The sequence below is a fragment of the Thunnus albacares genome, chromosome 20, assembly GCF_914725855.1.
Source record: "Thunnus albacares chromosome 20, fThuAlb1.1, whole genome shotgun sequence".
NCBI lineage: Eukaryota > Metazoa > Chordata > Actinopteri > Scombriformes > Scombridae > Thunnus > Thunnus albacares.
The window spans coordinates 15,044,928-15,064,315 of record NC_058125.1 but is presented as its reverse complement, the minus strand read 5'-3'; the positions used below and the strand labels follow the sequence as shown (position 1 = coordinate 15,064,315).

The 19,388-nt window shown below is 38.0% G+C and overlaps 1 protein-coding gene across 6 annotated transcripts; it reads right to left on the bottom strand.

Annotated features, from left to right (window-relative positions):
- Nucleotides 1-1,210: 1,210 nt before the first annotated feature.
- Nucleotides 1,211-13,790, bottom strand: LOC122971589 (gap junction gamma-1 protein-like). 6 transcript variants are annotated; one of them, XM_044338309.1, is made up of 4 exons: nt 13,490-13,790; nt 12,155-12,229; nt 4,307-4,353; nt 1,211-3,012 (listed from the first exon to the last, which is right to left on the bottom strand). In XM_044338309.1, the coding sequence occupies exon 4, from the start codon at nt 2,957-2,959 to the stop codon at nt 1,577-1,579; it is 1,383 nt and encodes a 460-aa protein (XP_044194244.1). In that variant the 5' UTR covers nt 2,960-3,012; nt 4,307-4,353; nt 12,155-12,229; nt 13,490-13,790; the 3' UTR covers nt 1,211-1,576. The 6 variants fall into 6 exon arrangements, with proteins under 6 accessions (XP_044194244.1, XP_044194245.1, XP_044194242.1 ...); XM_044338310.1 differs by having other exon boundaries at nt 12,152-12,229; nt 13,504-13,790; XM_044338307.1 differs by having other exon boundaries at nt 13,504-13,790.
- Nucleotides 13,791-19,388: the final 5,598 nt, after the last annotated feature.

The window sequence follows — 19,388 nt, the reverse complement described above, 5'->3', positions numbered from 1 at the left end:
AATGCGCCTATAAACAGTAAAACCAGTAGAGAAAATGTATTAGCAGTTAAAATCTTTATACTTGCCTGCATGAGGTAAACTGTAACCTACATGTTGGACATTTAATGCTCAACCCATCATGTAATCTTAACTAATATTGTGTTTTATTATCTGTCATCACAGCAAATTGTAAAATGTAAGACAAAAACCAGCAAATACAAATTGTTTATTTATTCATAACTTGGTAAAAAAAAATCAAAACATGCATTTTTCATAAAAATACTTAACACGAAATGAAAAATTGGCACAGTGCAAAGGACTAGCCTTAATGACATTTCAATTTGAAAATCTGCCCATAAAAGTGTGTATTAATGACAAGGAATTCTTCATACCAGGCCTGGAAAAACCACAACTCCTCAGCCAGATGTTCTGATTATATTTCATCATCCTAATTATATTGAATAACAGTAGAGAAAACCTTCATAGCATTAACTTCAAACAGCCAAAGACAAATGTCAAAAATATTCTAACAGCTTGACAATGACACACAGACAAAAGTTTGAGCACCAGTGTTTGGTCACTAAACTTCACACTTCCACTGACTGATACATTTCAACATCTCACAAAACATTAACGAGAACATCTTTTCTCTTTCCAAAAAAAATGACACAGAAACACTGAAAAACTACCAATTACAAAACATTTGGAAACATACTACATCTCATTTGTTCTTTATTGCTGGGGGAACCTACGATCAATCCAAATCAAACATAAAATCAAACATAAAAGTACCATTTTTGCATGTTTCAGAAACAGCAGTATAGCTCAAGGCTTTAACCCATGAATGACAACAAAACTAGTCACAAAGACGGTAGGATGTAGCTTCTGTGTTCAGTTCCTGATGTTGAGGACATGACAGAAAAATAAATTATTTATCAGGTGTTTAACTTGAAGTGATGCAGTGTCAATATCAAGAAGCTCTTTGTTGAAATAAGGCACCTTAGGTAACAGCATGGAAGCCTCTTGATATCTCCAAGAGACACAGCACCAACATTGTCCAGCAAAATTCATTTAACAAAATATAAATAAGTTATTTTGATATTTTTAATCAATCGTTATTTAGTGTGGTATACGCTGGCCACAGTTATTCAAACTTACTAGCAGGCTTTGTCACAAACTTACACCAATTTACATCCCATTTACATTATCTTCAATGGTTTCCCTGCAAGCTTCAAGACAAACACAAACTGTAAAATAAAAATCTTACTCTAAAGCACAAGCTGATGCTCATCATAATGAGGCCATAAACATTTTGTGTTTCTTCCAGATGTTGTTGCTGACAAAGTGTTATCTTTTAGACCAACTTTTTTATTGAAACACAGAATTTTGGATACTTTTGTCAGCTGTGTTCAAAATGTTACAGTATATTTGCTTGAACATGTGCTCTTTATGATCTGGATGGACGTTTAGGTTTATAGAAGTGTGGCCATTTATTTAATACTACTGATAGTAATGTAAAATGGCTGTGTCTTCCCTTTTTAATTTATAGTATGAACATACAAACTTAAACATTGTGTCTGTCTGAGAAGTCTGTATTTCAGATCCACTCAGAGCCCTTTATCTCTCCATATTTGTAGCTACTACCGGTGGTGCTGCTGCTGCCTCTGTCTGCGTCTGCCTTGCTTGAGGCGTGTCTGGAGGTCTGCCGGTGTTTACGGTCACGGTTAGACCTGCTGTGGTTATTACTGTGGCTCTGCTGCTGGCTGTAGGCCTGATTGTCAGCCTCCAGCCTGTTCTGAGGCTGGCGATTGTCTCTATGGCTACCTCCAGGGGTATCTCCTATCCCTGCTCTGCACAGGTTGTCCTCATTATTGGTGTACTGCTGGCGCTCCTCTTGGGCAATGTTCACGTGGTTTTGCCGGCATGCCATCTTGGCATTAGTGAGATCAGTAATGGGTAGTGGTTGGTCATGGGGCCCCTTAGATACCAGGAGAGGCTTGATGGCGATGTTGTACCCTGGTGGAGCTGATGGTGCATTCCAAGAAAAAGGGTAGCTGCTGTAATCCTCTCCGCTCAGTCCTGCCTCATTAAGAGCGCCTGGTCCCTTTGTCAGTCCATACAGCTCATTGTCAGAGAACTGCACCTGTTGGGAGCGTACGATCTCACAGATGGTACCTATGCCCAGATGAAGCATCTCCCATATATTGACTAACAGACAGAGAAAGGAGACCGTGTACATGATGAGGAGAAAGATAGTTTTCTCAGTGGGCCGTGACACAAAGCAGTCCACCTTGTGAGGGCAGGGCAGGGTTGAGCACATGTAGGTGGCGGGCACCGCAAATCCATACAGGGCATACTGCCCGCACAAGAACGCTACCTCCAGCACGGAGCGTGCCAAGAGCTGAAGGACATAAATGCGCATCAGGCCATCTTCTTTGATACGCCGGCGCCCATCGTGGCGCACCTTAACTTTTACTTGTCCTTCGTCACTGCCTCCTTTTGCTGCTCCACCACCATCACTCTCCACTTTTGCCATTTCGTAGATCATTGGGTCTTTCTCTTGGTCATCCTGAGCCTCTTCAATGCCCCTGTGCTGCTTTCTGCCTTTAAGATACTGCTTCTTGGGTTTTCTCCGGGACACACCACTCACTCCTCCACCGTCTGCCTGCTCCTCCACCCGAGCGATTTTGTTGACAGCGTAGCCCAGATACATGAGCGAAGGTGTGGCCACCAGAATGATTTGAAAGACCCAGAAGCGGACGTGTGAGAGTGGAGCGAAGGCGTCGTAGCAGATGTTCTCACAGCCCGGCTGGCCTGTGTTGCAGACAAACTTGCTCTGCTCATCATAGTAGATGGACTCACCTCCTACAGCCGTCAGTACAATGCGGAAAACAATGAGGACGGTGAGCCAGATCTTGCCCACAAATGTGGAATGGTTGTGGATTTCTTCCAACAGGCGAGTCAGGAAACTCCAACTCATGGTAATGGCAGGGAAACTACAGCGAGAGGCAACATACACCTCTTGTTACGCCCCTGTGGAGAGAGCAGAAATGATTAACCTCTGAACTATGCATATAAAACATTGACATTTATGCTCATAATTCATTGATTCAGTCAAACAAAAGTTAAGGGTTAATTAAGGTTTTAATACATTTCACATAATGTTCTCTTGTTTAACTGCATTACAGCTTTTTTTATAGTCTCATGTGTAAACATCCGATCTACAGTAGTGCTACTGTAGCGAGACAACACAAGTAAAATAGCGACAGGTAAATAAAGTTATAGGCAACTAAAGACCCAAATTAAACTACACACTAAAACAACTTTGAATGCAAGTCATGGTGTGAAGACTTTGACGTTGCCTGTGTAAGACTTTTGAAGTTTTAGCACCTGTGGTCTACATTTAAAAAGATTCTCTGGTGAGGAACATTTAACATCTAGCAAGGGTAGACCAAAGCAGGACTAAAAAGCAGGTGAATATCAGACTGACGTTAGGGATGACATATAAGAGGACTGAGATGTGTCTGCTGGTTGTGTATCTAAGCAGCTGTTTACTACAGCATAAGTCATAAGAAATCACAGGCTGATTGTATATCATGACTGTTGTTGTGAGTTTCTTTCCCCTTATATTCAAAGGTGAAGAAAGCAAGCTGTGTCAATTCATTTTGGGCTGCTGTTGATATATCGAACGTGAAAACCTTTATTGTTTTGTTTTGCTCCTGACATGCCCCCCAGATCCAAATCACTCTTGCCGCAGGCTTCCTTATAGTCAAATATTTTTGCCATTTAAAGAGTAGAAAATATCTGCCTGCCCAGAGCTTTGTAAAATAAATCAGTTTTAACCTTCTTAACAATTACTGATATGAGGAGAAAACATCAAATATGAGTGTTAATCTGTCTTTTTGTGCCTGTCTCTCAATTTTTCTCTTTCCTACACTTGTTTTTATCCTATAAATAAATAAATAAATAAATAAACACTCACACACTCACATATGGAGTTGTTTAACTCAAATTGTTGGCAATGAAGCGTTTGAGTACTGCCAGATGTAAAACAGGAGGAAGCATACTTTCCTCCAAACAAGGTTCAGTGTGGAAATGATTTGAAAAGCAACACAGACAAGCTCTTTTTCTTTCCTATACATGGTTATCAAATAGTGCACTTCTACACAATAACACCTTTATCCTTGATTCTTTTAATAGCTGTGCCCTAAAGCTCATGTCTAAACATACCCTTGGCATTAGTACACAAAGGGAAGAGTAATGACGACAGTGGAATGTCTAACCATAATTGCTATTGTTAACTGAATGTCCCTGATAGGTATTTTACCTTGCGTCTCCTCTGTCTGACCATCCGTAAACTGGAAACTTTCTCATCTGGTTTAAATAATGGAAGAAGAATCACCAGTATTACTTTTTTCACTGCCACAGTATTATTAATATCAAGTACTGATATCATTTTTTAAATATTACTAAATTACAGTGGTAATATAGAGTATCTAATTATTTATGATAATTAGGTGTAGTGGTGGTACGCAGGGTATGAGGGCGCTCAAACAACACAATAAATGTGTCATTATTTCAAACACTTTCTCAAAACTCTTTTTTGACTTTTGTGATTTTGTTGACTTATTGCTTCAGTTAATAAAAACAATGAAACCAGAGTTTTCCCTGAATTTTTTGAGACAAAGGTGGTAAGGGTTGGAGAATGTGCGTAGTGTGGAGTACAGTTTGTGCGCACACCTTTAAAGTGCCGTGTGCTTAAGTGAAAAAAATCATGATTTGACAGACATAAGTGTCCAAAGGGATTTAAATTTTATACCAAGATGGAACAAAAAGATGCAAAATAAAGGTTGTGACAAATGATGGTGTTTATTTTGTAAGCCTGGGACGATATGCATTTCTCCTGATTTGATAGGTGCCGATTCGATTGAGAATCAATTCTCAATTCAAAACCAATTCTCAATTGAATTAATAGAAAAGGGGGAACTATTTTCAGTCTCTTGCTGCAGTATACTATGTACCAAACCATTCACTGGTGTCATTATTCCACTGAAATACAATATGAAACATAAGTGGCAGATAAGATAAGTGGTCTGCAGCCCTTTTATTTTAAAAAGTTAATTGCATTAATGAATGAATTAGTTAATGTGAAAGCATCTTATAGTCTCCTGCCTGTATGAGAATAACAAAATGAGGGGGAGGCGGAGTGCTCCACTGTGTTATTAACGTCATGTCTCCTGCAGTGGAGAGCAGCCTCTCTGCTGCACTTTTAGCTCCGGGGAAAGACATCGTTGTACAACACGCTGAGCAGGCGCAGGGTTTTTGAGGTGAAACAGACTGAGCACCAAGTTATTTTCTTTACCTCAGAGTTGGTCTAAGTGCTGCAGTGTGTGTTGGTCAGCCGGTCTCGTTTGTTACTGCTGGAGTTCACTGCTCTGCTCCGCTAATGTCAGTCTCTGAGTGATGGCGTAGGAAGTTCAAGTATACGTCATGTTTGTCTCACAAAGGTAATTATTTAGTGATTAAATCAAAACACGCTTGCAACCGGTGCATTTCTTTGAAGATGAACTACAAGATAACTCTAGTCTGTGCGTGCTGTAGACTGTGCGGGTGCTGCGCTGCCCTAGCAGTTTATGTCCACCTTTTTCGTTCCGTCAACATCACATGCTGGAATTTCAACAAAGGCGGCGGCCAGTAATTCAAAAGCGGCCTGTTTTTGAGTTAGATAGGCAGGTAAAACCCTGGAAACCTTTATTATCAGCTTTCTGTCAGCTGTGGAATGTGAACTAACTTCAAATGACCCCCATTGATGCCCTAATGGCCTAATGGTTAAGGCGCATACCACATAACTGCAACATCTACGGTTTGACTCCCCTATCTCTATCTCTTTAAAAAAATAAAATAAAATGTACCCCTCATTTATTCCTTATGAATGTGACATGAATTCACGGAACAAAAAATATGATTTACTGGAGAAAAGCCATTACTGCTAATCCATAATGGCACCAGCATACTAAAATAAGAGATTATTAGTATTAGCATACTAATATATGACATGAACAGATATTCTGTGATAGGAGGTTCTCATTAACACACTTAAATTATATTTTACATTAGGAAATTGTTTCTATTAAGTTGTTTAACTTACTGAAAAATAAACTCCAATCCTCAGTTTTAAATGTGGCTTTACATTCATGCTTTGGTTTTCACATACAATGCAGACAAAGAGCTGTGGGATTATAACTGATGGATGGAACTAGAGCTGCAAAGATTAGGTGATAATTAATCCAATAGGTGATCGACAGAAAATTAATTGGCAACTATTTTGATTTTGAAGTAAAAATGCCAAAAATTCACTGGTTTCAGCTTCTCAAATGTGGAGATTTGCTGCTTTTCTTTGTCATGATGACTATAAACTGAATATCTTTGGGTTTTTTGGAATTTTGGTTGGACAAAACAAGACATTTTAATACATCTTGAGCTGTCAGAAATTATAATGAGAATTTTTCACTATTTTCTGATGATTAATTGACAAAACGATTAAGGAGATAATTGAGAAAATAATCAAATGAAAATAATGATTGCAGCCCTAGATGGATCAAACTAAAATTAGTCTTAAATATGGCTCAGCTACATGCAAACACGGTTCTGTGTGCCGTAATTAGCGTGCCAAGAACGGCTTGGGTAAAGAGATGCTCTGAGGCAGTAGCACACTGGATGGCTAGCTCACTGTCTGTTGATTTCTTTATCTGCACACAGAGAAACCATATTTGTCCTCATTGTGAACTGGACCACCACACACTCTACCTAACCACAAAAAACCTCTGTTTAACCTGCAGACATCCATCTGCCCAAATCTAACACTGCAGACGTCTCCATTAATCACTCATGTGAAGAGAAATGTAAAAGATTCACACTTTTGTGGGACACGCTATGTCTGCAAGTGATGTGTGAGTATGTGTACAGTCCCACAATCTAGGAAGCTGCACTGTTGTATGTACTGACATGCACTTGGCATCCATCTACCGAATGGATGGTGATAAAGGAACATGCTTGAGGTCGTTCTGGGACTGTATGAACTCAATTATGTTATACTGTTTGGCAAAATAGAAAAAAAGGCTTGTCTAAGTGTTTAACGCTTAAACCAAAAAGCCATTTGTTTCATCAGCTTGCAGTTTTGAACTCTGTGTAACCCCCCTATTAGGCCAAATAAGGCCCTCTGGCTCTGGAGGCACTTTATTTCAATAGGGTTGCATGACCACATCAAAGGGGATTTGCTGTTAATTGTTTTGACAGAAACAATTCATCGATTAGTCAGTCAACAGATAATTAATCAGCAAATACTGTGTGTTGGTTATTGATTGATCACCTGAGTCATTTATCAAGAAAAAACATTTACTGATTCCAGCTTCCAAATGTGAGGACTTGCTGCTTTTCTCTGTTTTATGTCACTGTAAACAGAATCCGTTTTTGTTTTGGACTGTTGATCAGATAAAACAAGACATTTGGAGATGTCTCCTTGGGCTCTGGGAAACTGTGACACTCTGACAGGTTATAGACTAAACAATTAATCTATTAACTAAACAAAATTAAAGGATTAATTGATTAAGAAAATAATCATTAGTTGCAGCCTCAATTTGTTTTGATTACTGATTACAAATTGAGAATCAGTTATTGCCAATTTACTGCTCTGTCCTCTATGCAAAAATGACATGCACACTGGGGATATTATTGTGATTCACTCTTTCGTAATATCTTTGGTCATTACTACAATATAATAATCAAAAGTCTGAAAGGCTGAGTCAGTGGTTTTTTAAAGTTGTTTTTGAGAGGACTTTATCTTCACTATGCAAAACTCTGGTAACCCCTGGTTAAAATGTAAGGCCACACATACTAAATTTAACTCAAGTGCAAATGCAACTTCAATGATGCCAAACATCTGAAAACTCCTCTCACTAACACTTTGCATGTCACACTGACATCTTATCCTAAAACACCCCCATGAAACCGGGTCCAGCTGCTGCTAACTTCACATGCTTCCTTGTGTCTCACTCTGTAAAGAAAAAAACAATCCTGACTGTCTCATTAAGAGTAATGTGCCCTCTAAAACTGCACATCTGGCCATGTTATGTAATGTACTATTTGAAGGCCCAGTAGCGCAGCTATCATCACCCAAACACAAGTCTCACTGATGACAAGAAACTGTGAGCAATCCTTTACATTACTCATTTTCAGCTCATCAGCAAAACAGATCACACTGCTACAGAACGATGAAGAAAAGCAGATTCACTTGCTTGTATAAAGTCATGCATTTATGGTTATAATAATGCTCTAACTGTTAAATCCATATTCTAAGTTTTCATTTGTGGTCAAAACACAGATTTTAAATCAAAGTGATGACCAACCCAACAATGAGCTAAATCAAAGTTTAAGTTAAAGGACAAGTTCACAATTTTTCAAGTCTGTCTTAAAACAGTCAGGAGCCCATATGAACACTGAAAGAGGTTTTCCTCGTTGTCATCATTCCTCCAGTTTATACTGACTATGTGTTAAGAACGACTTGAAAAATCTGGTCAGAAGCCTGAACATAGTCACACTTTTACTACTGTAAAGTTAGTTACTTTACAGATTCAGGATTTACATACAGTACTAAACATATGACTAGGGCTGCAACTAACAGTTATTTTTTATTATTGATTAATCTCCGGATTATTTTGTCAATTAATCCATTAGTTGTTTGGCTTTTAAAACATCAGAAAATGGTGAAAAGTGTCAATCAAGCCCAAGAGGCAATCTAAACTGTCTTGTTTTGTCAGACAGTCCACAGCCCAAAGAGAATCAGTTTACTATCAGAGAAGACTAAAGAAACCAGCAAGAAGCTGGAACTAGATAATGTTAGTATTTCTTTTCCAAAAAATGACTCAAAACGATTAATCAATTTTCATAATAGTTGGCAATTAATTTACTGTTGATCGACTAATAGGGGTGCAACGGATCACAAAACTCACGGTTCGGATCGTATCATGGATTTGAGTCACGGATCAGATCATTTTTCAGATCAGCAAAAAAATTAATTAATTAATTTAAAAAAAGGGGGGGGGGGCACATTTCTTAAATGAAAACATTAAAGATCTCCAATGTTTAAATAAAATCTTGAAATATATAAAATATTCAATGCTCAATTGTTAAATTTAATTGCAATAAGAGGCATGATATCCTCTTCTCTTAAACACGGTACTGAAGGAGAAAACAGCCTGCGTCCACATCATCAAAACTTGATGATAACTTACAATTATGAGGACACGTCTTGTCCTGCAGCTTGTTGAACAAGCCACCAAACAAACATTCATCGGGGAAAAGTGCACCGCTCCTGTCAGTTAGCAGCTAGATAGCTAATTAGTTGCTCAGCTGCTGCACATTAAACAGCATGTTAAAATACCTGCAGATGTCACTTTGATGCTGGTTTGGTCATTGCTCTTTAAAATCCCTGTAAGTGACACGCTGTCTGTCCATGACTTGTACTTACGGCAGTTTGTTTACTTTGTCTTAAATGAGACATTAAATTTTGCAATTAGTCCGTGGTTCACATGCATGCCGAACTGTGGGGGGCGATCCGTACGGATCACGAATCAACTACAATCCGTTGCACCACTATTGACTAATCGACTAATCAATTAATCGACTGATCGTTGCGGCTGAATATCTGATGAGCTTATAAAATATGGTGCACACTGTTATACATTAAACTACTCAACAGTACATCAGTTAAAATTAGCTTCAATAATCTTATAGCATAATATAAAATGGTAAAACACTCACTGGAGGTTGTGAGGTTGAGACTCTATAAAAATGTGGTGACCAGGTGCCAGATACAGTGCTGATGTTCTGCCTGTTCAACAGTTGTTTAATAAATTGATCGTACCATCTCCCTTACTTCCAGATTTTGTTGCACTTATGGCAGCGAGCACTCGTAGTTGACTCAAGTAAAGTATAACTTAAGTCTGTTTCATTCTGTCCGCTGTGGACTCTGCTCTGCTGTCTGCTCTGTGTGCGTGTGTGCATAAAAGCACAGACAGAGAGCAGAGGAGAGAGACACTGAGCCGGGGAGGAGAGGCCTACTCTGAATGTTGTGTTTACAAGCTGCAGCTGACAAATCCTGCACATTCTGCCTTTAAGTGATATTTTCAATGCAGAACTTTTACTTGTAATAGATTTTTTTTTTTATCGCACTGTTGCTACTTCTACATAAGTAAAGATGTTCAAGTGGCCACCAGGGGCATTTCAGTCTATGTGAAACTTCTTAACAGCAAGTGGGCTGTAAAAGAAAATCCACACACAACTGCTAAATTAAGTCCATTTAATCTTGGCAAAAAATCTGCTTAGTCGCAAAATGTATAAACAACTCCATGGCACAAGTCGCCAGTAGTGTCACATTAAATGCCTGACGGCAGTACAATGCACTTTCCCCAGATGTCTCCCAGCCCCAGACCAGCAGCCTCCAGTTTCCTACAGAGCCAGTAAAAGAACCATTTGAGGAGCGTGACTTTAAAGAGTACCCAACCTTGTACACGCCTATCTAGAGGGCTTCAAACTGTGATCGTGAAGGTTGTGGTTTCCTTTAAAGCAGTTTAAAGTGACGCTCTGCCCAAAATCTGTCTTCTGGGTATCAAACACTCACCAACATTTAACTTGGAATGTAGCCGTAAAAAAGTTCGTAGTTTGCTGATACTGCACGTCCCTTATTAGGGGGCATTTTTGCATTTATTAGATACTACGCAGTAGAAAGCTGAAAGGAAACAAAGGGGGAGAAAGTGTTGAATAACATGTAACAAAGGTACCTGGTCAAATTTGAACCATGGAGGCTGAAACCACATGATCAGCTTCATAAGTCCAACACACAACTGACATCAACAAACAGAAGAAGTAGTCAAGGTACACAAGCCACAATGTGCGGATCTGGTGAGTGAGTGATAAAATTGCTGCTTTACATTTTGACCAGTTGACAAGCATCAACCTACAATGGCTCCATGTATGGGTTTACATAGAAAACAATGGGTATAGGAGCCACCACACTGACAGGATGCCCAAATACTAGACATCGTATAAACAAACAGCAAAGCTCCTATGACTTTACCAACACGTATTTAGTAAAGATGAAGAGAAAGAAAAAAAAATTATGTTGTAGTAACTAGCAGACCCGAGTCTGGTGTTTCGCTTCCAGAGTATGTCGCTGATTCCATGTTGCGCCCAGGAGTGGTTGACTCCTATTGTAGTGAACCACAATAGGTATTCGGATCAACACACAAACTGGAGGCAAGCAGGAAATCTAAAACAGAGGCAGAAACCTCTTTTACCACATTTCATACAAGTCTTGGCAAACTTACTTAAAAAAAATAATGATCTTTCCTGAGGAAAAGAAACAGAGACGGACTGCAAGTGTAGTTACTTGAACTTTAGACTCAGTATCTCTCATCGCTGTATCTAGTGTTTTAGACGTGGAGCCCACAGGGTGTTTTAGGGTCACTTTGTGAGCCAACTACTCAAAGATGTCAAACCACACACAGATATTGCACTTAACGTGATCTTGACACAAGCCTCCAATGCAGAGTGCTAATATGTCTTCCCCAATTATCCAGTTATAGTTATTGTTTTGCTTTGTGTGAGTACAAGAATTAGTACAAATAATAATTATTATGATAAAATCCAGAACAAATACAAATGGGCTGCAACAATGGTTGTGCTTGGACCCCTAAAAAGAGAGTTTCTCCAGTGATATGCCAACTTTGTTTGACTTTCACATGTTATATCATATGTTATCTTATTATATGTGTTAGTTAATAACATCATATGTTATTTTGTTTTGGAAGTAAACACAGGTCATTGACTACATTGTGGCTTACATCTCAAACTTTGACACATTTCAAGTTTCTAGTTCAACTTGACCGGAAAATTCTGGATGACATGAACATATTTATGTGTTGAAAACCAAGTAGACTATACAGTAAATAAACATTTTTGAAAATACTACTTATCACTCTTGCTTTACAGCAACCGGCACTTGTCCTGCTCCTCTTTCTATTACAACCACTACTACTCATAACAATAATAAAACAAAATCATCATAATTTATTTCTAATTCTATGGATATTTGCACAATTGAAGTGAACACCACTACCTGTTTTTGTTTTATCCTTTTTGTCTTCTTCGTTTTCCTGGCCACAATTCAGAGAGATTTCAAACAACCATGTGCCTGCAAAGGGAACAAATATATTAACATAAGACATAAGTTTAGTTAAATTAGTCCTCACAATTTTCAGTCTTTGCTAGCTTGAAATCTAAACTGTATTTCAAAAAACTGAACATTAACATTGTCCAAAGTTGAAGTCTAAATGTTTATTCATTCACTAATCATTTCTTTCTTACTCACTACTGCTGAATAAACACTGTAAATAGATTTTCTAGCATTTAAAATTAAATAACCCCAAAGAGACACACCCGCAAAATCACTTATCACCATCACCATAAGATACTGTGCTGTACTTAGATTATAATAAAGTACAAAATAATTTAACTTCGGTAACTGCTTGGAAAATAAACATCCCTGTGTGAGTCACAACGATGCAAATAGCAAATAAAACAACTGGTGACTAATCAATACTGATTCATCTGGGCACTCATCAATACTGATTCGGCGCCAAAAACATTAACAAATAATTCAAATAAATGTATGTAGGGCTCATTTCCTTGGGGATCCCCTTAGTGCTGCAATGATTAGGCCTAGTTGTTGGATTAGTTATTATCAATAACTGTCAATTATCATTAATCAATTGACAGTAAATTGCCTGATTTATTGAAATGAATTATTTTGATAATTGATTAGTTGTAGTCTTTATTAAGAAAATTGTCAAACATTACCTGGTTTTAGCTTCACAACTAAAGATTTTATACTTTTTATACTAATTGAATATATTTGGGTTATTTGAGTTGGGCTTTTTCTGACATATCATAGACAGTTAGTTAATCGAAAAATAATTGATAGAATAATGTAAACTGAAAATAATAGCTATATTCTCTGGACTTAATAAAACATCATCTTACTTAACAGTTATGTTTGGATGCTAGCATTAGTTAAGCTAAATTAATCTGTTAGGCAAAACGTTTATGGAGAGGGATTTTTGTTTTAACCAAAACATTATGCTTATTAATCCGTTACGCTTATTAATGCCTACCAATTATTATCAAGTAAATTTGTCATATTAACTTAAAAAGCTTGTAAATTACAATAGAAGAGGTTAATGTACGTTAGCTAACTGAACCTGCTAGAAAACGTTAGTAACATATCGCTAAATCAGTTAACCTAGCATGACAGTTTGTAGTCAAAATTCGCCCTGACCTAGAAAAGAGAAAAAATAATCTTGTAGTATTTCTAGTACCTTACCTTTCCCATAAAATCTTTTAATATCTTTCACAAAGAACAGCTTATATTTATCTTCCTACTGTATGAACTCACCGCAGCATCCTCACCTTTTCAGACGCAGATTTGGCGCCGCTCGCCTCCGTCAAGATAAGAAAACCTCACAAAATAACCGTCAGGATAAAGGTACTTTTGTCCAGAGGGGGATAAAAAGCTACACCAAAAACTGTGGTGCTCTCTTTCACTCGTTAAAACAGCCTCAAAGTTTCAGGTGAGTGAAGCAGTAGCTACTAATTCAAGTGTTTAACTGACTTCTTATCCTGGAGACCGGCAGAGAGCAGATGAAGACAACTGGGCTGGTGCAAAGCAAGGAGGGGTTTGTGAGTGTGTGAGAGAGAGAGAGAGTGAGTCAGTGAGTGAGTGTGGGAGAGAGAAAGAGAAAAAAGAAAGTCAAGCATAAGGGTTCATTCACATTATTAGGAAAGATAAAAATAGCTTTGCTTAACCCTTATCATACCAACATATTTAACATACCGACTGGGGCCCCTGGGGACCCCAAGAATAAACTATTGTGAGAAACAACCATCATAGTAAAATGTTAACTTATTTCTTCTCAATACATTGTTAGTTATGTAATTAATGTGATCTGAAAAAAATGATTACTATTATTTAACCTACAGCTAATTTGTGTATTGAGTAAAATTAAAATATATACTTTTCTTTAATATAAATTGCAGCTTTTATTCCCAGTACAGTCTTTCCACAAAGCCCTCAAAATGACTGACAGAGTGCTCCTACCCCCCCCTGATAGTGTGTGATACTTTAAATTAGGACCCATGGCAAACATGACCTCCATAAATAGTTCCATCTATCAAAACAACATGGGCGGAAATGGGTGCTTCTGACTGGGGTCCCCCAGGACCCCAACACATTGGTATTTTTTTTAAAAGCACTAATTAAAACAGAAACAGAAAACAATTACATGAAGTCATTAGGAACAAATTGATTGACAACATCATGAAAAATTGGAATGATAGAATAAAGCACCTGTGAGATATGACAAAATGTATACCTCTGGGGTCTGCGGGTACCCCAGTCAGTAGTGGCAAGGTCCTGGTATACCTCCACCTTTTTTTATAAAGGTTGATGAACATCTGCATTATGCTGTTGTGTAAGTAAGTAATATAATTTGTGGGGACGTGAGATCTTTTTTGGGGGGGGTAACATTTTACTTTACAGGTCCATTAATTTTACACTAAATTTAGTAATTTGTGGGTATTTAACAGTTAATTTTTAGGACATTTTACAGAGAGGGTGGTGCAATTAGGTACAGATTATAAGAAACAAAAAAAAATGTTCATTGTAAAACGTATTAGGTTGGTTTACTTGGTAATTTTTCTTTAACTGACAGAAAATACTTTGATTTCAGTGTGTAGTTTTGTGTGTCAAACTACATATGAGCATATTAGGTTGTTTCTTGAAAATTTTATAATAAGCACATTTCCTGTATACTACCATGACATAACCCTTTCAAAGAAATTCCTAAGAATGAACAGTTGTTATTGAAAAAGTGCAAAATTACACACTGAAAAGTATTTTCTGTCAGTTAAAAAATTGTCAAGAGTCTGATTTATTAAGAAATTTTAAAAAAAAAAAACATCTATGTACAAACCCAAATACCCTCTAATGAGTGGGTACTTACCAACTAAACAAGTTTAACACTTTTTCATTTTTTTCATATGATTTGTCCTAAATAATTATAAATACCTGCAAATTATTCAAAAAATGTCCAGGAAATTTATATACAATTAGGGGACCTGTAAAGTAAAGTGTTACCTTTTTTTTTCTTATTACTCTTGTGGGTTTTTTTCCTCATTGTCATTTTTCAGGGTCAAAAGCAGGCTATGACCTACAATCAATGAGACAAGTGACAAGTTGCCTTCATTTGTTTCCTTTTACGTCACTGACTGTATACATCACCCCAGTTCTACCCGTATACTTTTGCACAACCACTGCAGAGAGTCCATTGTTCTTTTGCTGCACATTTTCTATTTTCTATACAATTAACTTATGACCTACTTTTAGGTCTTTATCCACCTTTCATCATGGATGTGGAAGATTATCTAGTGACAAATGAGGACTCACTTGAAATGGGGGCTTCATGCACTTGCAGGGCAGATGTAAGACGCACAGGGATGGATTATGATGAGATAGAATTCAGAGTCGCAGAGCTTGTCAAAAATGTGTTCTTAAAACATGCTGCTTACACCTTTTCATACTGAGCGCTGCGGTTCATCACAAAGTTTTCTTATTTGCTCCAGTTCCTTCGGGTCAGGCTACACAACATAGAGGTAGTTGGGGCTTTATGAAAGGGGTGAAGACAGAAGTTTTCAGACAACCCATATATTTACCACACTGTTGTCTTTGGACCGAGTCTGAGACTGAACAGACACAGACAGTTTGTTTCATCTTCTTCCATTTGGCTTTGGATACGAATCTTAGATCTGTAAAGCTTGTTTTGTCAAGAGGTTTTTCACATGCTATCACACAAATACCCTTAACAAGCTGCCTTAAAGTTGCAATCCACCAATTTACACATAAAGGTCAGTTTACAATCATGGACAATAATACTCAGCCTGTAAAAACATTTGTACAAAGTGTGCTGTGGCTATGGATGAGCTTTCTAAAGTCCTAGAACAACCTTAACAGGAAGGAGGGCTCAAAATAAGGTAACCAGTTGCATTATGGGAACTGTAGGATGAAGAGTTTTTAGTGCTTTACCCATAGTAGGGACTCAAGGTCAAGATATCTCAGCCTAATTTTGCTAAGAAACATTTGGTTCTGGTATTTTCAGCTACATATTATGACTACTAACACTGTTACAGCTTCAGCAGATAACTCAAATCCATGCATGCAGCTCACAATACAGTGAGGTTTTTGTTTGTGACTTTTACCATCCTCAAGGACACACAGATACAGTTTGAACATTGTTTTTTTTTCCTGTGGCTGATGACCTGCAAGCCAAGGAATCTTTGTTTTATCTCTACCATTCATCTTTACACAAACGTCAGCTTAGTCAGCCCACACTCCTGGGCTGACTAAGCTGACTCCTCTCCTTCACATCACCATCTGTTGCTAACTGACTGTCTCTTTCAGCGAGGGCCGCAGCTCAAAGCTTTTAGCTTGACTTTTGGCTCGTTTTGCATTCTTAGACTATCAGCAGAAGAATCAAACGCAGAGGAGAGGAAACACAATCCTAATCAGCCTGAGAGCATTTTGGCATAGGAAGCCTAATTCAGAATGACCTTTTACAAGACTCAAATCCCTTAACTGAGTTATGTTTCACTTTTGGAGGTGGGGGGAGTAATTGAATGGAGAGAAATCAATGAGGTTATCTATAAAAGCAATCATCGGACAGCACTGGCAGTTTAAAGCATTTCGACAGTTGGGAGTCTTCTGTTATTGGTGGGGGAAGGGCAGTATCAGCTGGTTTATGGATATTGACATGGAGGTACAACAGGAGGTGGTGTCATTGACGGGTTTGAGATCCTCAAATACAATTTGTCATCATTCTCCACAGATTGATGCTAATTGGGTTTCCTATCCATTCACTTACCTGTGGAGGTCATTGAAAATTGGGTTGGGCAGCAAGTTATCTTGTGCCTATTTAACAATAATAGACACAGCATGTACTCCTTTCCCTAACAATGTCAGCCTCTAGTATATGACCTAAATTGAATGATCAATTGTGGTAGGATCATTTGAGCTGAGAGCTGCATTTTCTCTTGTGCTAACAGAAAGGTTTTCTATGGAGTGATGGCTAAATTGGAAAAGATAGAGGAGAATAATACATAATTAACATTTGGAAAGTGAGTGAAGGCTACAAGTGTTTTGTACAGTCAGCTGCTTCTTGCTGGTGACATTATCATTAGAGGGTCCCGGACTGACAGCAGCAAATATAATGGTAAACAACAACAATGACATGGTATCACCCGAGGGACAAAGTGACCGACTAAATCAGAGAGACAGAATCTCATGAGAGAGAACAATACTGGACAGAAAGGAATTTGGAGAGAAAGGAATTTGTTTATCTGATCTGACAGAGGGTAGACTAGAGAGGAGGAAGGCAGTATAAGGGTTAAATGCAGAAACAGGGTTATGGTAGGTTAACTTTACAAAATGGACTGAATTCCCTACCAGTAAGAAAGCTGAATCAACAGATTACTTGGCTGACTTCAGCAGCATCTCAGACTCACCACTGCATGAGCGGAGTGACATGGAGTATGCACTAACACCTCATGTCATCTCCGTCACCACAGCCTTGAGCCTTTCCTGTCATATTCAGTGAGAGCTCTTTCATGAATTTACATCAGTATTACTGTTTACGCTGAAGAAACTTTCATTCTGTTGCTGTCACTTGGTTTTCTTATAAAACTTCTTATATTATATTATATTATATTATATTATATTATATTATATTATATTATATTATATTATATTATATTATATTATATTATATTATATTATATTATATTATATTATATTATATTATATTATATTAGAGCTTCTAATTATACTTTGTAACCACAAGCTATTAAGCATAGGCCATGGTTGACAGTTTTGCTAGATATGTTGACATGGCGCCATCTTCTGGTCAAGAGATACACACAAAAGATGATTTTAAGGAGTACGTGGAACAATACATGTATAAAACAACACAGGAAAATGCCTGATATTAAGCACAATAGAAGGAATTCCTGTTTAACACCGCCTTAAAACTTGGCTCCTTTTGGACTCCATTGGTCACAGAATCTAGTCAAGGCTGATTTAGTTACGGCTTCAAATGTCTAAATTTGCTAGAAACGTCTAAACACAAACCCTAATTGAATAATAACGATAACAACTAATCAGCCAAGGCTCTTACTGTAACAGTGCAACAAATTGATGTGGCTTTTAAATTAAAAATGAGACTAAGATATTAGTTCAGAGAGTTAAACTGCCCGACAGTTTAACTTTTTTCTATATTCACTTCCATTTTCTTGCTCTATCCTGCAGTCCTCCTAAAAGTTTCTATTCCTTCTTTTGTCCCTTGTCCATGTCTGTTAATGTAGTCAAGCATCATATCTGCCTCATATCTACAAATAGTGCTCTGTATCCACTTATCCTGACCATGGTGATTGCAGATGTTTATTCATGTCCTCTCTAATGTCTTCTCATATCATCTCAGCTCATTGCTGCTGTCCATCTTTCTTCTCCTCCCTCTATACTGCTGACTGTCTCTTTACTGACCCTGCCGCCTCCACATTTCTGTCTGCAGTGTCATCCTCTCTCCTCTAATCCTGCCATTCTGTCTTCACTCTGTCTCTTGGCTGTCTAAGTCATGCAAGTAGAGATAGTGGCTCGGATGACCTCTCCAACTCCTGGTGTTTTCTATCTTTCCTGCTCTGCATCTGCCTCTGCTGCTAAATCAACCTGTCACATACTTTGAGAGGACAAATTGAGTCATTTGAGGCTTCTTGTCCTTGTTACTCACTGTCCCTTCCCCTAAATCACCCCCTAATACTCTTCTAATTACTTAGATTAGTGGTTCCTAAAGTTGGTGCTGCTAGTACGGGCCAGGGGCCAGGGGCCAGGGGCCAGGGGTGCCATTAATAACGTTTCACCACATTAAAAAAAAACTGCAACATTTACCTTAACTACGTTTTATGTTGAACATATCAAAACAAAATAAATAAGCAATAAATATCAAAGTCACCATATTAAAAAAATGTTTAATATGCAAGTTGTCGCAGACGACATGTCAACTCACTGTCACAGAGAATTTTGCAGGAGCTCAGCAGTCAAAAAAAATGATCGTCAGAGCAGCGATGGAAAGATTTAAGACGGTAAACAGAGCTCAAAGAAAAGCTGAAATATCTCAGCTCTCAGCACAGAGACGACTGAATCTGAGCAGGCCAACTAACGGTTAACAGGTTGACAGGTTTTGGCTGCTTGT

Excerpts from the sequence above, each read along its gene's own strand:
- LOC122971589 (XM_044338309.1), bottom strand. The coding sequence starts at position 2,959 with ATGAGTTGGAGTTTCCTGACTCGCCTGTTGGAAGAAATCCACAACCAT.